Below are 21,899 nucleotides of genomic sequence, written 5' to 3' on the forward strand. Positions count from 1 at the left end.
CATTTCCAAAGCTTTTGATAAAATTCAGACTCTTGTCCTCCGGAAGGAATACTCTGTGTTGGAGCTCGTTGAAAGACATGCCCAAATAAAGAAGGGTTTGGCACGGAATGAGATGGCTTTTTTCCTTTATTTATCATCCACCCAAACTCCGTTAAGGTGGTCAGGAACTTAGTCTCAATGCTGCAGCAAAAGATCCTTGCCCTTTTGTCGAAGCTAAGCGATCACTGTGATTAGAACTTTCGTAAAAGTCCTTGAAGCCGAATTGAGGCCAAACGGAAGACATCTGAATTGGAAATGGTTGCCTGCAAAGAAAAATCTTAGAAAGCATTGATGAACTTTGGCCACTGGGATATGGAAAGAAGCATTCTCGAGGTCCATGAAAATCATCCAATCGTCCCAGTGGATCACCGCTGTGATGGGCTTGAGAGATTCCATTTGAAAAGACTGTGGCTTCAGAAAGGAGGAGTTTAGGTTCTCTAAATCTAAGACAGGGCACCACTTGCCTGACAACTTCCAGATGAGAAACAGAGGGGAGTATACACCCCTTTTCCTTGTTCTACTTCTGGCACAATAGCCTGAAGCGTGAGTAATTCCGCAATGTATGTATTTAGCAAAGCCCGTTATTAAGCTGAAGCGGGAACTTTCATTGAGACAAAGAATCTTCCTGGAGAACTTTGAAACCGAAGATGAAGGCCGTTCCAAACCACCTCCAAGACCCAGGAATCGGTTATCCTTTCCGCCCAGATACCGCTGAAGATAGCCAACCTTGCTCCTACCCTATTCCTGGGCGGGAAGACCTTCAGAAGGACTTAGCTGTAGACTTGGAAGCCTGAGGGCCTTTGGATTTGAAATGATCGGCAAAGGTGTCACGAGATCGCCACGAGAAGCGGGAGAACTCCCTACTGGGGCGAAAGAATTGGGCATCTTTGAATTGTTCACGTGGTCTTCTATTAGTCCGAAATGACTGACAATGACACTTCTGATCCTGGGGCAGAAGGCCAGATTTCCCTCCAGTCACCCATCAAATTGCCTCTTCTAATGTTTTGCTGAAGAGCGAGTCCCCTTAGGAAGGGATGGAACATAAGGCCTGTTTTGAGGCAGAGTATGCAGACCAGTGTTTAAGCCAAAGAGCCCGTCTAGCCATGACCGAGTGAGCCATGATGCAGGAATTGAACCTGACCAAGTCTACTGCTGCTTCTGCAATGAATTTGGCTGACAACTTTAGGCCCTATAGACTTGAAGACAATAGTTCCTCTTCTACACTTGAAGACCAGACTCTAATGGCTCTGGCAATTGAGGTCAGGGCCATTGCCAGCCTGCAGGCCACCCCTGCGGTGATGAAGGCTCTCTTCAATTCCGAGTCAGCCTTACTCTCCATAGAATCCTTAAAAGGATACTGTCTCCTCCAGCATCGAGGTGATATGTCTTGCGAGGCGCTATAAAATTGCATCTACTTTGGGGGGGGGTCCCAAGATTCCACATCTGACTGATGAAATGGATATCATTTGTTAACTCTTTTTTGCACCGCCGGTTTTCTGTCTGGTTTGGATCATTCGTCTTCCATTAACTCTTTAATCTCCGACATGAAGGGAAATTTGGGAAGTTCCCTCTTCATATTTGGGTAATACTTCTTCGCCTCCTGTGCACTTGAACTCTTCCCAATCAATGGCCTGTTTGACCGCAGAAATGAATGGGGAACTAGAGAAAAGTCAAAAGAATAAGCATCCAAGTCATCCCAGCCAAAATCTAACTCCATCTCTGAGTCAGAACTAATAGCTCCAGGCTCCAGCGAACCTTCTTCCTTGCATCTTCGGTGATTAGGTCTTCCTCCACCTGAGGGGCCTGGTAACAGGGCCTTCCTTCACCCCTTCTTTCACCACTTTTTTAATGTACAACTTGATGTCTTCAACAACGTGGCTGGTCTGAGAAGCTTTCCTGAAGCATAACTCGCAAAAGGTGCTTAGAAGGCAATTGTACCGCACCACAAGCCCAGCATGTACTGGCAAACACATCTGCAGAAGAAGCCGGACCTTAGTTGGTGGGTGACAGATGGTGATGTCTGGAAAACAGGCCTGCAGAGGCTCGCGATGGTCTGCACTGATCATGGTGGTGCTTTGACTTTGCCTTTGAGTGGGGAGCCTGAAGACATGGAGAACAGTTATGAAGAAATCGATCTCTTTCGGCTTCCGAATGAAGGACCTCTCTCCCTGCAATAATGAGGAACGATTAGCAATCAGGGGGATTAGAAATCTCAGACCCACCATGAGTCCCTTACCTTTCATCAGTTTTCAGTGCTTCTTGTACAGGAACTGGGGAGCTCATCCTGGGCTAAAGGAAAGAGCAGCACATAGAAATAGTATAACCATTTCCTGTTTTTTTCTTGTTTGTTTTTTTGAGGTTGAGCATGTATCCACTTATCAGCCAGGCAAACAGGGCTTGATAGAGTGGACACCAGAACCTTCAAAGGAGACTGCCAGCAGAAGCTGCAGTAAAAAGGAGTCATTAGCAAAGCGTCTAAGCAGGCAGGAACGAAAGGATGCAATCCCCCCCCCCCCCCCAACTTACCGGCCAGGAAGTCTGACAGCATCTCTGACAGCGTCTCCAAGCAGCCTTGGAGCTTTAAAAAGGCTACGCCTCCGCTCTCGGACAATCAGCAGTTGCGGCCAACAGCCAATTCGGATGGGCGCGATGACGTCATCCGCCCGTGCTGCAGCCGCTGGAACGCGTCCCGCTCAGATACCAGGAGTGCCCACTTTTAGAGGGATTTACCCCCAACAAGAGACCTTCCACCGCAGGGACTAAAGGTAGACAACTCGATAAACATGAATGTCCGGAAAAAGGACAGAAGAACATCTGCAGCAGGTACTGGCTGCCTTTTTATTTGGTCTATTCAGGGATGTTCTACATGAGGTCAATAGGCAGAGTTAACCCGAGGTCATGCTGGCATGAGGCTGAGCCAGGAAAAAAAGTTACCAGAATAAATAAAAGTTGCCCATTGTAAGCACCCCTGTCACTGGTAAATAGTTTGTCTCAACACTAACTTAGGGGCAGGCAACCTTTGAAAAGGTGGAGATCGCCCTAAGCAACATGGATGAGATCTAGGATGCAGTGCCATTGTTTTTATCTTAAAAGAAATTTAGTCAGGGTCAGTAGGGCAAGAGATAGGGGTCAGTAAAGCAGAGAACAAAGTCAGTAAGGGCAAAGAACAGGGTCAGGAAATGTTACTCAAAGGTCAGGAGTAAGTAATGGAGAGCGCAGGGGTCAGGATTAAGCAATGCAGAGTTCAGGGGTCAGAAGAATGCATCGCAGAGTTCAAAGGCAAGTAGTAACACGGAGCACTGGGTCAGTGGAATGTAATCAGAGGTCAGATGTACATAATAGGGGTGCATTGAATGGAAATTTTGGTGCCGAGACCGAAAATGCAGGATGCACCAAAAATGACAGTTTTTACAAAATATTTATATATTTTTTCCAATTGTATTATATTTGACTTTTTAATTAATATCATCAATTTAAATTAATATGAATTTATTGTTGCCCATTATTGGCACCTTTAGAGCAAGAAAAGCTCAAGAAAAATGCAGTCTTCAGTCTGACCATCTCCTGTAGTATGTCTGCAATCTCTTATGCCATGTACACACGAGTGGAATTTCCGTCAGAAAAAGTCAGACGGGAGCTTTTTATCGTATATTCCGATCATGTGTATGCCCCATCGGACTTTACGTCGAAAATGCTAACAGACCTAGAAAGAGAACATGTTCTAAATTTTTCCAACTGAACCAATTCCTATCAGGAAAACCGCTCGTCTGTATACTGTTTCGACGTACCAAAAACGACGGATGCTCTGAAGCAAGTATGAAACGGAAGCTATTGGCTACTGGCTATTGAACTTCCTTTTTCTAGTCCCGTCGTACGTGTTGTACGTCACCGCGTTCTTGACGGTCGGACTCTGGTGTGACCGTGTGTATGCAAGACAGCTTGAGTGGAATTCTGTCCGAGAAACCTTCAAAGTTTATTCCGATACACGGCATTAATTAAACTTAAACACACTGCTAATAGTATTAGCAAAATGTCCATTCTGTGCACCTCTAGCAGACATGATACAAGAGATGGTCAGAGACTGCACACATGATACAAGAGATGGTCAGAGACTGCACACATGATACAAGAGATGGTCAGAGACTGCACACATGATACAAGAGATGGTCAGAGACTGCACACATGATACAAGAGATGGTCAGAGACTGCACACATGATACAAGAGATGGTCAGAGACTGCACACATGATACAAGAGATGGTCAGAGACTGCACACATGATACAAGAGATGGTCAGAGACTGCACACATGATACAAGAGATCAATGCAGCCTCACCAGAGCCCATGAGATGCAGCCTCACCAGAGCCCATGAGATGCAGCCTCACCAGAGCCCATGAGATGCAGCCTCACCAGAGCCCATGAGATGCAGCCTCACCAGAGCCCATGAGATGCAGCCTCACCAGAGCCCATGAGATACAGCCTCACCAGAGCCCATGAGCTGCAGCCTCACCAGAGCCCCCGCAGTTTCACCAGTCTACGGCAGTCTACCAGGAATGGTACCAGCTGATTGGAGAAAAAACAATGTAGCACCAATATTTAACAAAGGGCCAAAATACATCCCTGGGAATTACAGACCAGTTAGCCTAACATCAATAGTATGCAAGCTCTTGGAAGGGATAAGGGACTATATACAAGATTTTAGTAATGAAAACGGTATCATTAGCAGTAATCAGCATGGATTCATGAAGAATCGTTCTTGCCAAACCAATCTATTAAACTTCTATGAGAAGGCCCATAGACCTGGTATATCGGGATTTTTTAAAAGCATTTGACACAGTTCCCCATAAATGTTTACGGTACAAAGTAAGGTCCGTTGGCATGGACCATAGGGAGAGTACATGGATTGAAAACTGGCTACAAGGGCGAGTTCATAGGGTGGTGATAAATGGGGAGTACTCGGAATAGTAAGGGCTGGAAAGTGGAGTCCCCCAGGGTTCTGTGCTGGGACCAATCCTATTTAATTTGTTCATAAGCGACCTGGAGGATGGGGTAAACAGTTCAATCTCTGTATTTGTGGACAATACTAAGCTAAGCAGGGCAATAACTTCTCCGCAGGATGTGGAAACCTTGCAGGAAGGTCTGAACAAATTAATGTTGTGGACAATTACATGGGAAATAAGGTTTAATGTGGAAAAATGTAAAATAATGCATCTGGGTGGCAAAAAAAATATGAATGCAATCTACTCACTGGGGAAGAGCCTCTGGGGGAATCAAGGATGGAAAAGGACCTGGGGGTCCTAGTAGATGATAGGCTTAGCACTGGCATGCAATGCCAAGCTGCTGCTAACAAAGCAAACAGAGTAATGGCATGCATTAAAAAGATAAAGCAATAATTTTCCCACCCTACAAGACTCTGGTCCGGCCTTACCTGGAGTATGCTGTCCAGTTCTGGGCTCCAGTTCTCAGAAAGGATGTACTGGAAATGGAGCGAGTACAGAGAAGGGCAACAAAGCTAATAAAGGGACTGGAGGATATTAGTTATGAAAAAAGGTTGCGAGCACTGAACTTATTCTCTCTGGAGAAGAGACGCTTGAGAGGGGATATGATTTCAATTTACAAATACCATACTGGTGACCCCACAATAGGGATAAAACTTTTCCACAGAAGGGAGGTTTAACCTTAAACTGCATAGACGGAGGGATCTTTACTGTAAGAGCAGCAAGGATGTGGAATTCCCTTCCACAGGCGGTAGTTTTAGTGGGGAGCATCAATAGTTTAAAAAAAAAACTATTAGATAAGCACCTGAATGACCTCAACATACAGGGACATACAACGTAATACTGACATAAAATCACACGCATAGGTTGGACTTGGTGTTCAACCTTTTTCAACCTCACCTACTATGTAACCAGTGCCCAATGCAGTTTCACCAGAGCCCACGAGACGCAGTCTCACCAGAGCCCATACAGTCTCACCAGAGCCCACGAGACGCAGTCTCACCAGAGCCTGGTAGTGCGATCTCACGCTGTGTCACAGATTGAATCGCCGGGCAGCACTGTAACAATGTCCAGCCACCTAGAAAGTTATTGAATCAGTGTGCCGTCTATCACAAAAGCCTGTCTAGGAGGCGGGACATTGTTACAGCACTGCCCAGCGATTCAATCCAGCTCCATGACACAGCGGGAGCTTGCCACGACAGAAGAGGACACTCACAATATGAGAGATAGAGATAGAGGACTGTGACAGGGGCACGCCAGGAGGTCTAGTGTGGCACCCGGAGCGGACCGCCCCCTTTTAGGACTGCCCCTATTTCGTCTACGCTATCGGCACTTTTTCTTCTTTCAGCCAGATGCCGAAAACAGTTTTTGTACGATAAATTTTAAACAGCCGTAATTTCAGTGCACCACTAGTACATAAGGCACAGCACAGTAGTTGGTGATGTAAAACAAGCCACTTTCTGTTTGTAGCTACAGTCCCAGCCATTAAGGTGATGTTAAAGGCTTTTATTTTGTTTAAATAACAAACATGTCATACTTACCTGCTCTGTGCAGTGGTTTTGCACAGAGCAGCTCCTCTTCTTGGGTACCTTAGCCTGTGCTCCTGGCCCCTCTCTCCTGCCGAGTGCCCAAGCAGAATGCAGCTTGCCGTGGGGCCAAGCCGAGCCGCTGCTGTGTGTGTGTCCATTCAGGCAAGGAGCTGCAACACAGCCTTGCCCCCTCCTCTCTCTCCTCATTGGCTCACTGACTTTGACAGCAGCGGGAGCCAATGCCGCCCACTGCTGTGTCTCAGCTAATCAGGAGTAGGAGTCCCGGACAGCCGATGCTCTTGTTCAACATCGCTGGATCGAGATGGGGCTGCAGCACACAGAAGGTTTTTTTTTTTATCTTATCGTAAAGCGTTTGTTAACCCAAAAAAAAAAAATACATATCCTGGTTCCTTAAAGCAAATTAAACAGCACAGTGATTGTGCTGTGTAATCTGCCCCCCCTCTAAACTGTAAAATAAAACTCCCTGAACCTTCCACTTCCTGTATGCCCTCTCTATACTGACCCGAAAAATCAGGGCTGCTGAGCTCTGACCACTGTGGTCAGAGTGCATCCCTCAGTCATACGCAGCCCTGCTCTCCTCTCATCTCTCCCACTCAGCTCCTTGCCACGTGTCTCCCTCTTCTCCCCTATTAGTACATATCGAAAAAAATATTGAATGGTCACTGGTAGCCCCTGCAATATATTAAGGCAGAGCACACTGTATATATTTTTTCCATGGGGTGCGCTCCTTGACTGCTGTGTCCTTAGGACACATCTGTTCACAGATCGGGGGAAAAAGGTCAATCACAGCTGGTCACATATAAACAGACTTGCCGGCTATCAGCATTGCTTTCCTCACAAACGGTCTCTGTGTGAGGAAAGAAAAGCTGATAACCGGCAAGTCGGTAAAGGCACAGCGAGTACAGTGTTTACACTGATCATCAGTGCCCGGGTTATCAGTGCAGTCCCGTTAGTGCCAATCAGTGCAGCTTATCAGTGCCCATTAGCGCACATCAGTGAAGAAGAAAAAATACTTATTTGCTAAATTTTATAAAAAAAACTAAGAAAAAAAATGCTTCTAAATTTTCTGTCTTATTTCATTTGTTTAGCAAACAATGTGGTGAATAAATATAACCAAAGGAAAGCTCTGTCTCAAAAAAAACCAAAATTTCATATGGGTACAGTATTGCATGACCGCGCAATTGTCATTCAAATTGTGACAGCACTGAAAGCTGAAAATTGGCCTGGGCAGGAAGAGGATGAATGTGCCCTGTACTGAAGTGGGTAAAGTGGTATTAACCACTTAATAACCGGCGCATAGCCAAATGAAGGCTACAGGCCAGTTTGTTAACTCTGGGAGGGCGTACAGTGACGTCCTCCCGGAGAATCGTTACCGTGCGCCCGCTGGGGCGCACACACGGGAACATCCGTGCTCGCCGGGTTCACAGGACCTGGCGCTACACGGATCGCGGTAAAGGGCCAATGACAGCGGCCCTTTTACAAATGTCAACAAAGACTGTCAAACGGGGTCATCACAAGTTCATTGCTCTCCTCACACCAATGCAGCGTGAGAGGAGAGGAGAGCAGATCGTGTGCCAGACTGAGTTTTATTATTCTAGCAGTGCCCAACAGTGCCCCAATAGTGCTATCTGTCATCTGTGCCACCAGAGCCACTACAGTGCACACTAGTGCCACTACAGTGCCACCTGTGCCCATCTGCGCCACTGCAGTGCCACATCAGTGCCAACCAGAGCCACTACAGTGCACACCAGTGCCACCTGCGCCCACATCAGTGCCACCACAGTGCTCTGCAGTGCAGCCTCATCAGCCACCAGTATGGCAAAAAAGCTGAGTTAGACTTACCTGTAACTCCTTTTCTGAGAGTCTTCCAGGACAGCCCATGAGACCTAGGGCTCCACCTACCAGGACAGGAAACACGTTACCCCCACCAGATAAAAGGGCAGTCCTCCAGGCCACATGTCAGTCTTCTCAAGAACCGCAGGACCCTGCAAAACATATGCATAATACACATAACTTCAGACAAAACCGGGTGGGAATCTGGCTGCCCTGGAAGACTCTCAGAATTGGAGTTACCGGTAAGTCCAACTCAGCTTTTCTCCAAGCGTCTTCCAGGACAGCCCATGAGACGATGAGCCAGAACTTACCAGGCTAGGGAGGGACAACTGCCTGAAGGACCTTACGACCAAACGCCTGCTCCTGAGCTGATAGGAGATCCAGGCGATAATGTTTAATGAAGGTCAAGTAACTGGACCATGTGGCAGCCCTGCAAATTTGTTCCGGTGAGGCACCAGCCCTCTCAGCCCAAGACGTAGACAAGGCTCTAGTTGAGCGCGCAGTAACAAAAGGTGTAGGAACCTCCCTAATTTTGTAAGCTTCAGAGATGGCTTGCTTTATCCATCTAGCCAATGTGGCTTTAGATGCACTATTCCCCTTGTGAACTCCAGAAAAGATGGCAAATAAGGCATCAGTTTTCCTAAAGGTCTTGGTGACCTCAAGATAGACTAAGAGAATCCTTCTTACGTCTAAAAAACTAAATTTTCTTTCTAGGTTGCCCTGTGGCGAACTGCAAAAGGTTGGCAGAAAAATGTCCTGAGATCGGTGGAAAGTACTGGCCACCTTGGGCAAAAAACCTGGATCGGTTCGTAAAACAACTCTATCCTCAAAAATCGTGAGGAAGGGCTCCCTTGAAAAGGAAATTCAACCAGAGTTTGAAGTACCAGGGACAGGTCCCAAGTTGGACAACTTCTCACCACTACTGGTCTGGCCCTAGAGATGGATTTAAAAAATCTGGCTATAGTGGGATTTTCCAGGAGAGAAAACTGGAGGAACACACTAATAGCTGCCGTCTGTACCTTTAAGGTACTAACTGAAAGACCTTTGTCGACAACCTCTTGGAAAAATTCCAAAATAGACGGAATATCATGAGTTAATCTTTGATTTTCAGATAACCATGAGTTAAACCTTTTCCAAACTTTGGAATATATGGCTCTAGTGACTGGCTTCCTACAATTTACAAGAGTCTTGACTACCTTGTCAGAGAACCCCTGGGTGCTCAGTATCTTTTCTTCAGATACCAAGCCGTCAAGTTTAAGGAAACCACCTGAGGGTGTGATACTGGTCCCTGCAATAATAAGTCTTCTCTTTTCGGAAGACTCCGCGGAGGCTCCGAAACCAGAGACTGTAGCAGGGAAAACCATGGCCTCTTGGGCCAAAATGGGGCAATTAGAATGCGATCCATCTCCTCTAGCAGAAACTTCCGGAGGACTTCTGGAATCAGTCTGATTGGCGGGAAGGCATAACATAGGCCTGGAGGCCACGGGTTTGCCAAAGCATCGATCTCCATGGTTTGGTCTACCGGGTTCATGGAAAAGAACATCTCCATCTTGCGGTTGTTCCGGTTTGCGAACAAATCCGCTACGTGATAACCCCATCTCCAGGTGAGGTCTGCAAAGACTTCGGGATGAAGGGACCAGTTGTCTCGGGCTACCCTGTAACGGCTGAGATAATCTGCCAGGCAATTGTTTGTCCCCTTCAGGTGCACAGCTGAAATTGAAGCTGGATTCCCTTCTACCCATGAAAGGATCTCCTGGGCAATAGACTGAAGCATCCGGCTATTCGTGCCTCCCTGATTGTTGATGTACGCGACTGTCGCGATATTGTCTGACAGAATTTGGAGGTTGTGACCCTTGATCTCCATCTGAAAAGACTGCAGGGCTCTCTGGACTGCTAGCAGCTCTCTGATTGGATAAGGCCCTTGCCTCCTCCGAGGACCACTCTCCCTGTGCTACTGCATTGCTGAGGTGGGCCCCCCATCCCCAGGAACTCGCATCTGTAGTAATTCTTCAGGATATGGGAAAGGACCATGGGAGACCTCCTGTTAGGTGCTGGCCAGTTCACCACCACAGGCTTCTTTTTATCCTGGCGGGAAGCTGGATCCTTGACTCCAGGGACCTTACGTCCCCATCCCAGTTTCTTAATAGAAACATTTGTAACGGACGCTGACGGAGTCTCGCCCGTGGTACTGCGGGAAAACATGAGGTCATAAGACCCACTGCCCTCGACACCTGTCTCAGAAACCGACTGGTTGGTCTGCAATGCTGACATAGTCTGGAACTCTTTGGTAATCTTCTCCTGAGGAGGAAAAACTCTTTGGTTCACGGAGCAAAAATCGTAACCCAGATAAGTTACTTTCTGGGCCGGGATCAAGGACGATTTTTCCTTTGTTTATCAACCAGCCTAGGGACTGTAAGAAGACCTGTACAGCCTGGAGATCCTTCAACAGCCTCTGTTATGACTTTGCCACTATCAGGAGGTCGTCCAAGTAAGGGATAACAGTTATTGCCTTTAACCTCAGTGGAGCCAGCGCTTCCCCCAACACTTTCGTAAAGATGCGTGGGGCTGAGGAAAGACCAAAGGGGAGGGTTTTAAATTGAAAATGTCGGGTCCCCATACCCGTCTTCACTGCCAATCTCAAAAACTTTTGGAAGGCTGGATGGATAGGGATGTGAAGATAGGCATCCCTGAAGTCCAACATGGCCATAAAGCAGTTTGGGTATAGTAGGTTTTTGATAGTAAAAACCGTCTCCATACGGAAATGTTTGCATCTGATGGACTTGTTTAAAGTCCGGAGATTCAGGATAAGTCGAAACTTTCCAGACGGCTTTTTGACCACAAATACATGGGGATAGAATCCCTTGCCCTGCTCTCACTGTGAAACAGGAATCAGGACTTTTTGATCCAATAAGTCTCCTATCTGGAGACCCAGAGCCTTCGCTTTCTCTCCATCTTGTGGAGGAAAGGTGACCAACAATCGTTCTGGTGGTTGGTGAACAAACTCCAGCCTGTACCCGTTGGTCACTAGGTCCAGGATGAAGGGGCTCGAAGTGACTGCTGCCCACTGTGGGATAAAGGCCCTCAATCTTCCTCCCACCGGGGAACACTGTGGCTTGGCGGGCTGTTAGGGGTTAAACAGCACTCGCCCTTTGCCTCTGCCTTTGTGCCCAGTCCAGTGTTTTTTCGGCCTGCTGTCCTTTTCTCTAGGACTCTGTTGCCTGCCTTGGCCACGAAAAAAAATTTCTGGCTGTTGGGATTCTCTTTTTCTCTGGAAACACCTTTTTCTTATCAGACGTGCGTTCCGGTGCCTCCTGCAGTCCTGGGCCAAATAAATGATTGCCTGTTAAGGGAAGCCCACCTGAATCTGAGTCAACCAAACCTCCAGATTTCTGGCCACACAAATGGAGGCCAGGGCTGGTTTCAGGTTCCCAACCGCTGAGTCCCAGGCTCTGTGGAGAAGGATATCCCCTCTCTTGTCCATCGGATCCTTAAGCGTGCCCATATCATCGAACGCTGGGTCCGAGTTTTTTGAAACCTCTGAAAGAGGTGCGTCCAGCTTCAGTTTCTTATTCCACGGCTGCGCAGTGTCCTCATCAAAAGGAAACCTTTTTAGGTTACTAGAGAAGAATGGTTTTCTCTCTGGGTTATCCCATTCCAGTTTAATAGAATCAGTTAATGAACTATGGACTGGAAAAACGCTAGGCTTTTTCTTATGCAAGACTTATACATAAGATTGTGTTTGGATAACTGAACCTCCTCCTCTTTCAATTCAAGGGTGGTATAGATAGCCTTTAACAAGTCATCTACATCCTCAGATAACTTAAATCTTAAGCCCCGAGTGGATTCTCTATCCCTGGGCTCTAAATCTGACCCCGATTCTTCTGGAGAAGAACGGGTAGATCTGACCTCAGCCTCAGAGTCTTCACTCTCTGCCTGCTGCGGAGTGCTGACCGAAGTTCTGTGTGGACGGATCCTCAGCTGGGGTCTGGAGCTTGTCAATAAGCGTTCTAAAGGAACTAAAGGTGGACGCAAGCTCGTCCCTAACAGAGGTTAACATCTTCTGACAAGAGGCAACCGGGTCATCCTTTATAAGGCCATCTATGCAGCTGCGACAAATGGCTTTGCTCCATGAGGAGCTCAATTTGTTTGCGCACACCACACATTTCTTTTTAGGTGGCTGCGCCTGAGTCTTGTCCTGGGTCTTGGTCTGTAAGACAAAAACATAAGTGACCCATAATGAGACTCTCAACCACGCTGCCACTCCGGACCACCATGTGCAGGAGGGAGGAAATGTGTCCCCATAACCCACTACTACAGAGAGGGGAGGGGGAGGGAACACTCACAGGGAGAGCAAGAGTGACATAACACTTCAGGCTTACCTGTGAGGTGCTGGTGTTGGGCGTATCGACTGCCTGTGTAGGAACTGCAGACTGATCCATCTTGCCCCTTTCTGGCTTTCCACAGCCTGGCTGCTTTAACCAGAAGACATCAGCAGCCAGTGTCTCCTGTTCGCGCCGTTTAAGGAGACTGGAACCAGCGTCTCCGGCGCCCAGCGATGATGTCATATGCCCCGGTAGCGCTCTCAGCACTTCCTGTGGGACAGCTTGGAGCGCAGAAGCCCCGCAGCTTCCTGCTTCTCCTCACACAACTAGCCACGCTGCCAGTGAGGAAAGGATACCGCTGCTTTCACTATGAAAAGTGCTTTGGGAGCGGACATCATGCCGGTCCTGGCCCTCTCCAGGCACTGAGACACAGAAGACAGCAGCACAGACAACCTCTCCAGTGGAGTGTTGCTTCTGGCAGAGGAGAGGTTAGTGACATGCCCCAAATAGCCCTACAGAGTCCCTGCTCATGAGACCTCGGGACCAGGTTCCAGGAACATGTTACCCCCCGTCCGGAGGAAACACTAATAACTGACATGGGGCCTGGAGGACCGCCCTTTTATCTGGTGGGGGGGGTAACGTGTTTCCTGTCCTGGTAGGGGGAGGAGCCCTAGGTCTCATGGGCTGTCCTGGAAGACGGTTGGAGAAAAATATTTTACTAGCGAGAAGACCTACCAGCGTCTAAGGATGACCGATGAGAGCAGCGGGGAGCTCTCTGAGTCTCAGTCCAATTCCAATTTGGATTCGGCCTATGAACCCGTTATAAGCAGCAGTTCTGATACAGAATTGGAAGAGGAATGTGTGCCCGTGAAAAGAAGGCTTTCTGGCGTGGAGCAGCAGCCTACTACCAGCAGCGCAGGGCCGTCCACCTCGAGAGCAGTGCCGTCCACAACAAAGGCCAGGCGCCAGTAGGGTGTTATCTCAACCCCAAAGGGATAGGGGCCATGCCAGCCTTCCCTATGCCCTATTTCAGAACCCCCTGTGGCTTCCCCCTAATTCTGGAGCAGCAAATATAACCCCTTTCACCACCCAGCCAGGTGTCCAGGTGAACACCGATGATTTTGCCATGCTTGATTTTTTCTCATTTGATTTTCACTGAGGACTTACTATCATCCATTGTGGTCCAGTGCAACCTCTATGCACAGCAGCACATAGTAAGCAAGCCTGGCTCTAGTTATGCCCGTACCTTTGAGTGGGGAGAACTAACCATAGGGGAATTCAAAATTTTCTTAGGCAAAAAAAAAAAAAAAAAAAAAAACAATTGTACTCCTATTGGTCTACCAAACCCATCCACCACATGCCACTCTTCTCATCCCTTATGCCAAGATCAAGATACCTTATGATTATGCGGTTCCTCCACTACAATGACAACACCAAGTACCCTCCCCGAAATGACCCAGCTTTTGACAAACTATTTAAAATTCGGCCACTCCTAAATTATTTCTCTGAAAAATTTCCCCAGTTATATACCCCCGAACAGAATATTTCAGTGGATGAGTCCCTTGTAAAATTCTCAGGCAGGCTGGGCATCAAACAATTTATCCCCAGCAAAAGGGCCCGATATGGGGTAAAAATGTACAAACTTTGCGACCAAGGCACAGGTACATCTACGCCTTCCTGGTTCCTGGTGCACGAAGGGAAGGATTTCCAACTGCATCCCCCTGAATGCCCAGAGTACATTGGAGCCAGCGGAAGAGTGGTCTGGGAGCTTATCTATCCACTCCTTGGAAAGGGATACCATCTTTATGTGGATAATTTTTATACCAGCTTGCCCCTCTTCCGCAATCTTCACCAGAGGGACACCCCAGCATGTGGTACAATAAGAGCCAATATAGAGGGCTTCCCGCAAAAACTTGTCAATTAAAGGCTACGACGAGGGGAGACTGTATCTTTGCGAAACCAGGAGCTATTGCCTGTCAAGTGGAAGGACAGACGAAACGTCCACATGCTGACGACAATTCATAAAGACACCTATGTGGAAGTCCCCAGAAGAAGCGGCCCAGTCCAGAAACCAGCTTGTGTTTACGATTATAATTTGTTTATGGGGGGGGGTGGACTTCAACGATCAGATGACTGAACCCAACCTTCCCACAAGAAAATCCTGCCACTGGTATAAAAAAAAAGTGTCCATTTATTTTTTCAGTTTGGCCATGTATAACACTTACGTTATTTACCAAAAATCCACAGAGAACCCCGTATCCTATCTGCACTACCAAGAAGAAGTTATTTCCGCCCTTTTGTACCCTGAAAGCCCACCAGAAACTATTCGCTCTGATTCCGTGAGCAGACTCCACGGGCGCCACTTTCCTGACAAAATCCCCCCCCCGTGAAACAGGCCGCAGACGTCAAAAGAAATGCCGGGTGTGCTCCAGTGGAGGAATTAGAAGAGACACCACGTATTATTGTCCTGATTGTCCTTCCCAACCAGGCCTCTGTATAGGTGAATGTTTCCCGCCGTTACCATACTTCTCTACATTAGGGAAGTATGGTAAACGTAATTCTCTGTTCATGTTCCTCCACACCCCTTATGCCACTGCACTGAAATGTACATACCTTTGCCTTCTCCGGAACCGACCCTGGCCTGTTATACGACCAAGCTTCTGCCTAATGCTAAACATAGCTCTGCCTTCTCCGGAACCGACCCTGGCCGCTAAACTGAAACCTACCTCTGCCTGCCCTGGAACTGACCCTGGACTGTTTGACCACATTTTTTGCCTGCCTCTTGGATTGATCTTTTACCCTGCTATGCTGGTGGGAACACAGGGGTCTCACATATGTGAGGGGCTCCAGAATGGTTTTTCTGGAAGAAGAAGACTAATTTTTTAGTTTTCTCATTCCCAGATTAGGGTCTGGAGACTCGGAGGCTTCAAAGAGATTTGGGTGGGAGAAGCATCTACGCCTGTCCCCATTCTTTCCTGGCCCGCTACTTGGACCGTGTTCCTGCTTACTACCAAGACCAATATTTTGGCACTGCTGGCAATGTCTCTACTTGCACTGACCCTGGACTGTATATGGAGACATTGGTTGAGAGATTAGATGTGTAATTTATGCTCCTAGAACGCCTGAAGTTGCTACTTCAATGTTGGGACTCTGTATGTGGCCAGGCTGTGTAAAAGTCTCACACATGTGGTATTGCCATACTCAGGAGGAGCAGCAGAATATATTTTAGGGTTTCATTTGTGGACTGTACATGCCATGTGAGAGAAATAACCTGTTATAATGACAATTTGGTGTGGAAAAAAAAAATCTTCATTTTGCAAAGAATTGTGGGAAAAAATTACAACTTCAAATACTAACTGTGCCTTGTACTAACTACCTTGGAATGTCTACTTTCCAAAAAGGGGTCATTTGGGGGGTATTTGTACTTTACTGACTTGTAAGGGTCTCAAGAAACGAGATAGGCTGTCAGTACATCAGGCGTGATCAAAATGATACATTTTCAGTGAGTGGCACCATAGCTTGTAGACCATATAACTTTCACACAGACTAAATAATATCCACTAATTTGGGTTACTTTTACCAAAGATATGTGGCAGTACACATTTTTGGCCAAATTTATGAAGAAAAAATACTTATTTGCAAAAATATTTAATAGAAATGAAGAAAAATGCATGTCTTTACAAAATTTTTGGTCTTTTTTCATTTATAGCACAAAAAAATAAAAACCCAGAGGTGATCAAATACCACCAAAAGAAAGCTCTATTTGCGTGAAAAAAAGGACAAAAAAATTCATATGGGTACAGGGTTGCATGACTGAGTAATTGTCATTCAAATTGTGAGAGCACTGAAAGCTGAAAATTGGTCTGGTTATTAAGGGGGTTTAAGTGCCCAGTGGTCAAGTGGTTAAACACTGCCGAGATACTTGTACCCACAGATAAGCTTATAATAAAGCCTACCTGTAGGTACAGGGAATCGTGCACCATTTAGGAGATATTCAGTGTTATACCTGTGCCATTCCTTCAGAGCTCTGTGCTGTGGCCGTGACTCCTGTGAGCATGCGTGGTTCGGGCATTCAAATGGCCGCAGCTTGCAAAGCAGGGTGAAGATGGAAGGCAGACCAGGCGAAGATGGAAACCTCAACAGCGGTGACAGCGTTCTGTTGGAGGGCTTCCTTTTAAGGTAAATATTTCACAATGTGCTAGCATGTGGTGCATACTGGCACATTATGCTCTTAACTTGCAGGAAGATTTTTTTTAATGTGCATGAGTTTACTACCACTTTAAATAGGCCTTCATATTATATAGTTTTGGTAGATCTAAATTTGATTGTGCAGAGGTTGTATGGTCAGATGGCAATATGTATGGTTAGCTTAAAGCTCACCACACACACACACACACACACTACAATCTGACTGTACAATCTCCTTTAGATCTACCACCAAACATGTAGTGCAGGTGGCTGGGTTAAATACAGATAGATTGGATAGATTAGGTAGGTCAGTCCCAATATTACAAGGCTTGCTGAATCTAAAATCCACGGTTAGATTGTAATGTGTATGATGACCCTTGGGGTTCCTTCACACGTGTGGCCAAGGGCAGTAAAATCAGGTGGTTGATTTGCCTCTCGACCGCCTATCTGAACACTAAACATACAGCTTCTCACAGCTGTAGACATGCCGTGGGTGCAATGGCGTTATACACGGCCATGGCAAAACATAAAAAGCATGTTGTGACTAATGCAGTTTAATGGGTATACTCTGCAACCGCCCTGCAATTGCGTGCAATGCACACAATTGTGGTGTGATGGTACAGCAACTAACAGGTTAAATCAGGCAGTGAGGAGGTGACATATTGCCTCCTCACTAAGGGTCAGCTCAGGCGTGTTTGCAGCTCTACATGCCCAAGCCCACCAGGAAGCTTACACTGCACAGCGCTAATCACATGCAGTGAGACATTTTCCAATCTGCGGCTGCAGAGATCAGGAAATGTCTCACTGCCTGTGATTAGCACTGCACAGTGTAAGCTTCCTGGCGGGCTCATGGAGCTGCAAACATGCCTGAGCCCATCCTTACTCTTCACCACCTGTCAAACACCTTTGAAAACTGATCTGAGCTTGGATCGCTTTTCAGAGGAGCGGTAGTAACTGCCACACATGGAGACAAGCCCTTAGGAGCAGTTTCACACTGCCACGCAACACTTCATTCTGCTAACACAACATGAGATTATAATAGCATTTGTTTCTTCCTATCACAAAGATCTATCTATATGTAACAGACCGCCAGGGAAATAGCTACAACTGGTAAATTATAGAATCGTGTTGTTCAGGGTAACCCCTAACTGGCAGTGTGTAGAGGCATTATTCTCAATCACACATTGATATCCTTACCATATTTCCTCGACAACAAACGGGTACGTTCCTGACTCCTTCGCCTAGCAGCTAACACCGCTGACTCCGTTCCCTTGGCAACAGCCACAACTATCCTGCGCAGACTCCGTGGTCACTCCACTTACGTGTGCGGTGAAACAAAACAGCGCCCCCTATTAGGGAGTACATGGTCCCTATATATATATACGTTTAAGTGCATTCGTGTTATTTTTACGTTTTGTACGACGTTTCCAGATGTAAATATGGCGGATCTACAGTTTCCGGTTTCTGCAGTCTGTCAGTTAAATGGGGCGTGGATAATTGCTAACTTACGGAACGACTATGGGGGTCAAAGCGGGGCGTAGTGGTTAAGGAACGAGTTCCAGAAAAACAAAAAATATGACTGACGGGAGTAGAATACACGTTTTTATTGGGGCCCCTACCATAACCTTAATTCCGCCTCAAGGAATATGCGGAAATACTGTGTGTAACGAAGAGGGTCACTTTTATGAAGAGCATCGTGTACATTTACAGTGTAGCAGACCCTGTGAGCATACGTTGTGTAGAAGTGGTCAGTCTTTGTCAGAACCCTCGTGTTATGTGGGTGGTGGCGTAGCAGCTGGACAGCCATCATCTCTCACCGGTATTGGGGACACTTGGCCTCCTCAGAAAGTGGGTGCTAGTTCTCCACGGAACGTTTGTGAACATGTTACCAGTACAAAGCTGAGACCAGAAGCAAGCTTACATTGTGACTTCTTAGAGTTGTCAGTCAGTGAAAATCACCAGGGTTCTAATGCTGAGGTTTCACACGGAAACTATACCACTTCTACTGACGCTGAGTTTCTTGCAGTATTGGCATCGACCCAGGTTGCTGTACAGGGCCATGTGAGTATTACTGAAGTATATCAGCTGCTCAAAATAAAACCCAGCCTGTGTCTATGCAGTGCTCTGCAAGGTAACATGCCACTGGAGCAGATGTGGGTAATAATCAGCTTCTACATTCAGCTTGTTAAAGCAGAACTAAAGGCAAAACGTTTTATTTTTGGGAGGTTTTTAAACACCTCAATAGAGGACACTTACACCCCCTTCCTGCTCAGGCAATTTTTCAGCTTTGACAATTGTGCGGTCGGCTACACTGTAACCATGTGAAATTATCATTTTCTTCAAACAAATAGAGCTTTCTTTTGGTGGTACTTAATCACTTCTGGGTTTTTAATTTTTTTTCTAAAAAAAAAAAAAAAGTTTTGAAAAAAAAAAGTTTCTCTTAGTTTCTGTCAGTAAATTTTGTAAATAAGTACAAAGGCTAGCCTGCATTTGTGGGAGGAGTCTGAGAGGGCTATTTAAGCCTCCTCCTCTGTCAGGTCAGGGCTCGTGGGCATTCTGGGTTCAGTAGGGGGCAGGGCCTATGCGTCACTTCCGGATCAATTACAAGATGGTGGCGGTGCCTCTCTCGGTGCTTCACCAGGGAGTGCACCTCTCCACCCACCTGGTTCCCCCTTCGGCACCCACATTCACGGGTCCCCCTTCTGGTATTTCAGCAGGGGGGGTGGGGCGGCGATCGGCCACCCGCCCGCCGACTCCTCTCCCCATGCATGCAGCTCCATGAGGGAGCCTCTTGCCAGCTAGCTCCTCTCTCCCCTTACCAGCTTGCTTCAGGGGGGGAGCTGCTGACCGCGTTTCCGGCTATTGAGGGGAGGGGGGATGTCCAGCCAGCTGCACACGGCGCCACGGGGGTGGGGGGGCCCGCCCAATTTCCTCGGTGATCTTGCAGAGGGAAGGGAGGGGGGCCGTCCATCCTCCACCCACCCTCCTTCCCCTCGGCGGCAGCCAGTCAAGTGCGGCCCGCCCGCTTCTCCCGGCGAGTATGCCGGGGGAAGGGAGGGGGGCCGTCCATCCATCCGTCCTCCACCACCCTCCTTCCTTCCCCTCGGCTGCAGCTGGTCAGGTGCTGCCCACCCGCTTCTCCTGGCGCTCATGCCGGGGAAGCAGGGGGGGGGACGTCCTTCCATCCTGCACAGCTACACATGGCCAGCACGCAGCCCGAGCTTCTCCCGGCGCTCATGGGGGGTGCCGCGGCCGTCAATCATCTTCACCCACACCAACTTCCCTAGGGCTCAGTTTGGGGGGGGGGGTCGTCTGTCTATCTTCCACCTTTGCTGGGCCCAATCCCGCATGGGGGGGTGCGCCGCCCACTTCGCCCTCATCTCTGTGTGTCCTGCCGGGGTGGGGGGGGGGGCGGCCGCCTGCTTCTCCTGGGGAGGGGGGGGGGCGTCTGTACGTCCATCTTTATCCACTCACCTATCATTTGGCCCCTGCGTTCTGTTTACCTCACCTCCCTGGAACTCACACCGTGCATCACGGTGGAATCGCACGCACGCTTCCAGGTTCTCATTGGGGGGGGGTGCTCACCTGCCTGCTCACTTCCCGGTACTCACATGGGGGGGGGGAGATCCCCCACACGCCTCCCGGGCATTCACCGCTTCAGGTACCAGTGTTCATCATGGTGTTTCAGCCCCAGGATTTCTGTCATAGCGCTTCAGCCTCAGGTTTCCATCACAGCGTTTCTATCTAGGCGTTTCAGTGTCAGCGTTTTGCTATCACAGCACTCCTGTCGTAGCGTTCCCGTCATAGCGTTTTCTGCCTCAGCAGTTCTGTCGCAGCATTCTCCCCCAGCATTTCTGTCAAGGTGTTCTGCCCCAGCATGTCTGTCGTCACATTCAGCCCTGCATTTCTGTCATGGGGTTTCTGCCCCAGCGTTTCTGTCATGTTCAGCCGGCATTTCAGGCAGCATTTATACCTCAGCATTTCTGTTGCAATGTCCAGCATTTCTGTCTCAGCGTTCGGCCCTAGCATTCCTGTCATAGTATTCTGCCCCAGCATTTCCATCATTAGCGTGCTACCCCGGCATTTCGGTCTCAGCGTTTGTCTTAGCGTTTCTGCCCCAGGATTTCTGTCTTAGCATTCTACCCCAGGATTTTCGTCTTAGCGTTCTGCCCCAGGATTTTCATCTTAGCGTTCTGCCCCAGGATTTCCGTCTTAGCGTTCTGCCCCAGGATTTCCGTCTTAGCGTTCTACCCCAGGATTTCCGTCTTAGCGTTCTACCCCAGGATTTCCGTCTTAGCGTTCTACCCCAGGATTTCCGTCTTAGCGTTCTGCCCCAGGATTTCCGTCTTGCCGTTCTGCCCCAGGATTTCCGTCTTGCCGTTCTGCCCCAGGATTTCCGTCTTGCCGTTCTGCCCCAGGATTTCCGTCTTGCCGTTCTGCCCCAGGATTTCCGTCTTGCCGTTCTGCCCCAGGATTTCCGTCTTGCCGTTCTGCCCCAGGATTTCCGTCTTGCCGTTCTGCCCCAGGATTTCCGTCTTGCCGTTCTGCCCCAGGATTTCCGTCTTGCCGTTCGGCCCCAGGATTTCCGTCTTGCCGTTCGGCCCCAGGATTTCCGTCTTGCCGTTCGGCCCCAGGATTTCCGTCTTGCCGTTCGGCCCCAGGATTTCCGTCTTGGCGTTCGGCCCCAGGATTTCCGTCTTGGCGTTCGGCCCCAGGATTTCCGTCTTGGCGTTCGGCCCCAGGATTTCCGTCTTAGCGGTTCTGCCCCAGGATTTCTGTCTTAGCGGTTCTGCCCCAGGATTTCTGTCTTAGCGGTTCTGCCCCAGGATTTCTGTCTTAGCGTTTCTCCCCCAGGATTTCTGTCTTAGCGTTTCTGCCCCAGGATTTCTGTCTTAGCGTTTCTGCCCCAGGATTTCTGTCTTAGCGTTTCTGCCCCAGGATTTCTGTCTTAGCGTTTCTGCCCCAGGATTT

The 21,899-nt window shown here is 48.1% G+C and overlaps 2 protein-coding genes across 6 annotated transcripts in view; one reads left to right on the plus strand and one right to left on the minus strand.

The window, feature by feature from the left end:
* Positions 1-18,396, minus strand: part of IFT56 (intraflagellar transport 56) — a 1,103,321-nt gene extending 1,084,925 nt beyond the window's left edge. For 2 of the 5 annotated variants that reach the window (XM_073592709.1, XM_073592707.1), the window contains exon 1: positions 18,126-18,395. In XM_073592709.1, coding sequence (XP_073448810.1) covers positions 18,126-18,128 — 3 coding nt within the window. In that variant the 5' untranslated portion in view covers positions 18,129-18,395. Of the gene's footprint in view, positions 1-18,125 lie in introns of all 5 variants that reach the window. The other 3 variants (XR_012235287.1, XM_073592705.1, XM_073592704.1) reach the window with 3 other exon arrangements.
* The window catches only part of SHLD2 (shieldin complex subunit 2), a 66,327-nt gene continuing 62,762 nt past the window's right edge, over positions 18,335-21,899 (plus strand). Inside the window, exon 1 of the mRNA XM_073592703.1 lies at positions 18,335-18,989. Within this exon, the coding sequence (XP_073448804.1) occupies positions 18,504-18,989 (486 nt within the window). The 5' untranslated portion in view covers positions 18,335-18,503. The remainder of the gene's footprint in view (positions 18,990-21,899) is intronic.

This window comes from Aquarana catesbeiana, linkage group LG07, assembly GCF_042186555.1.
Source record: "Aquarana catesbeiana isolate 2022-GZ linkage group LG07, ASM4218655v1, whole genome shotgun sequence".
Lineage (NCBI taxonomy): Eukaryota > Metazoa > Chordata > Amphibia > Anura > Ranidae > Aquarana > Aquarana catesbeiana.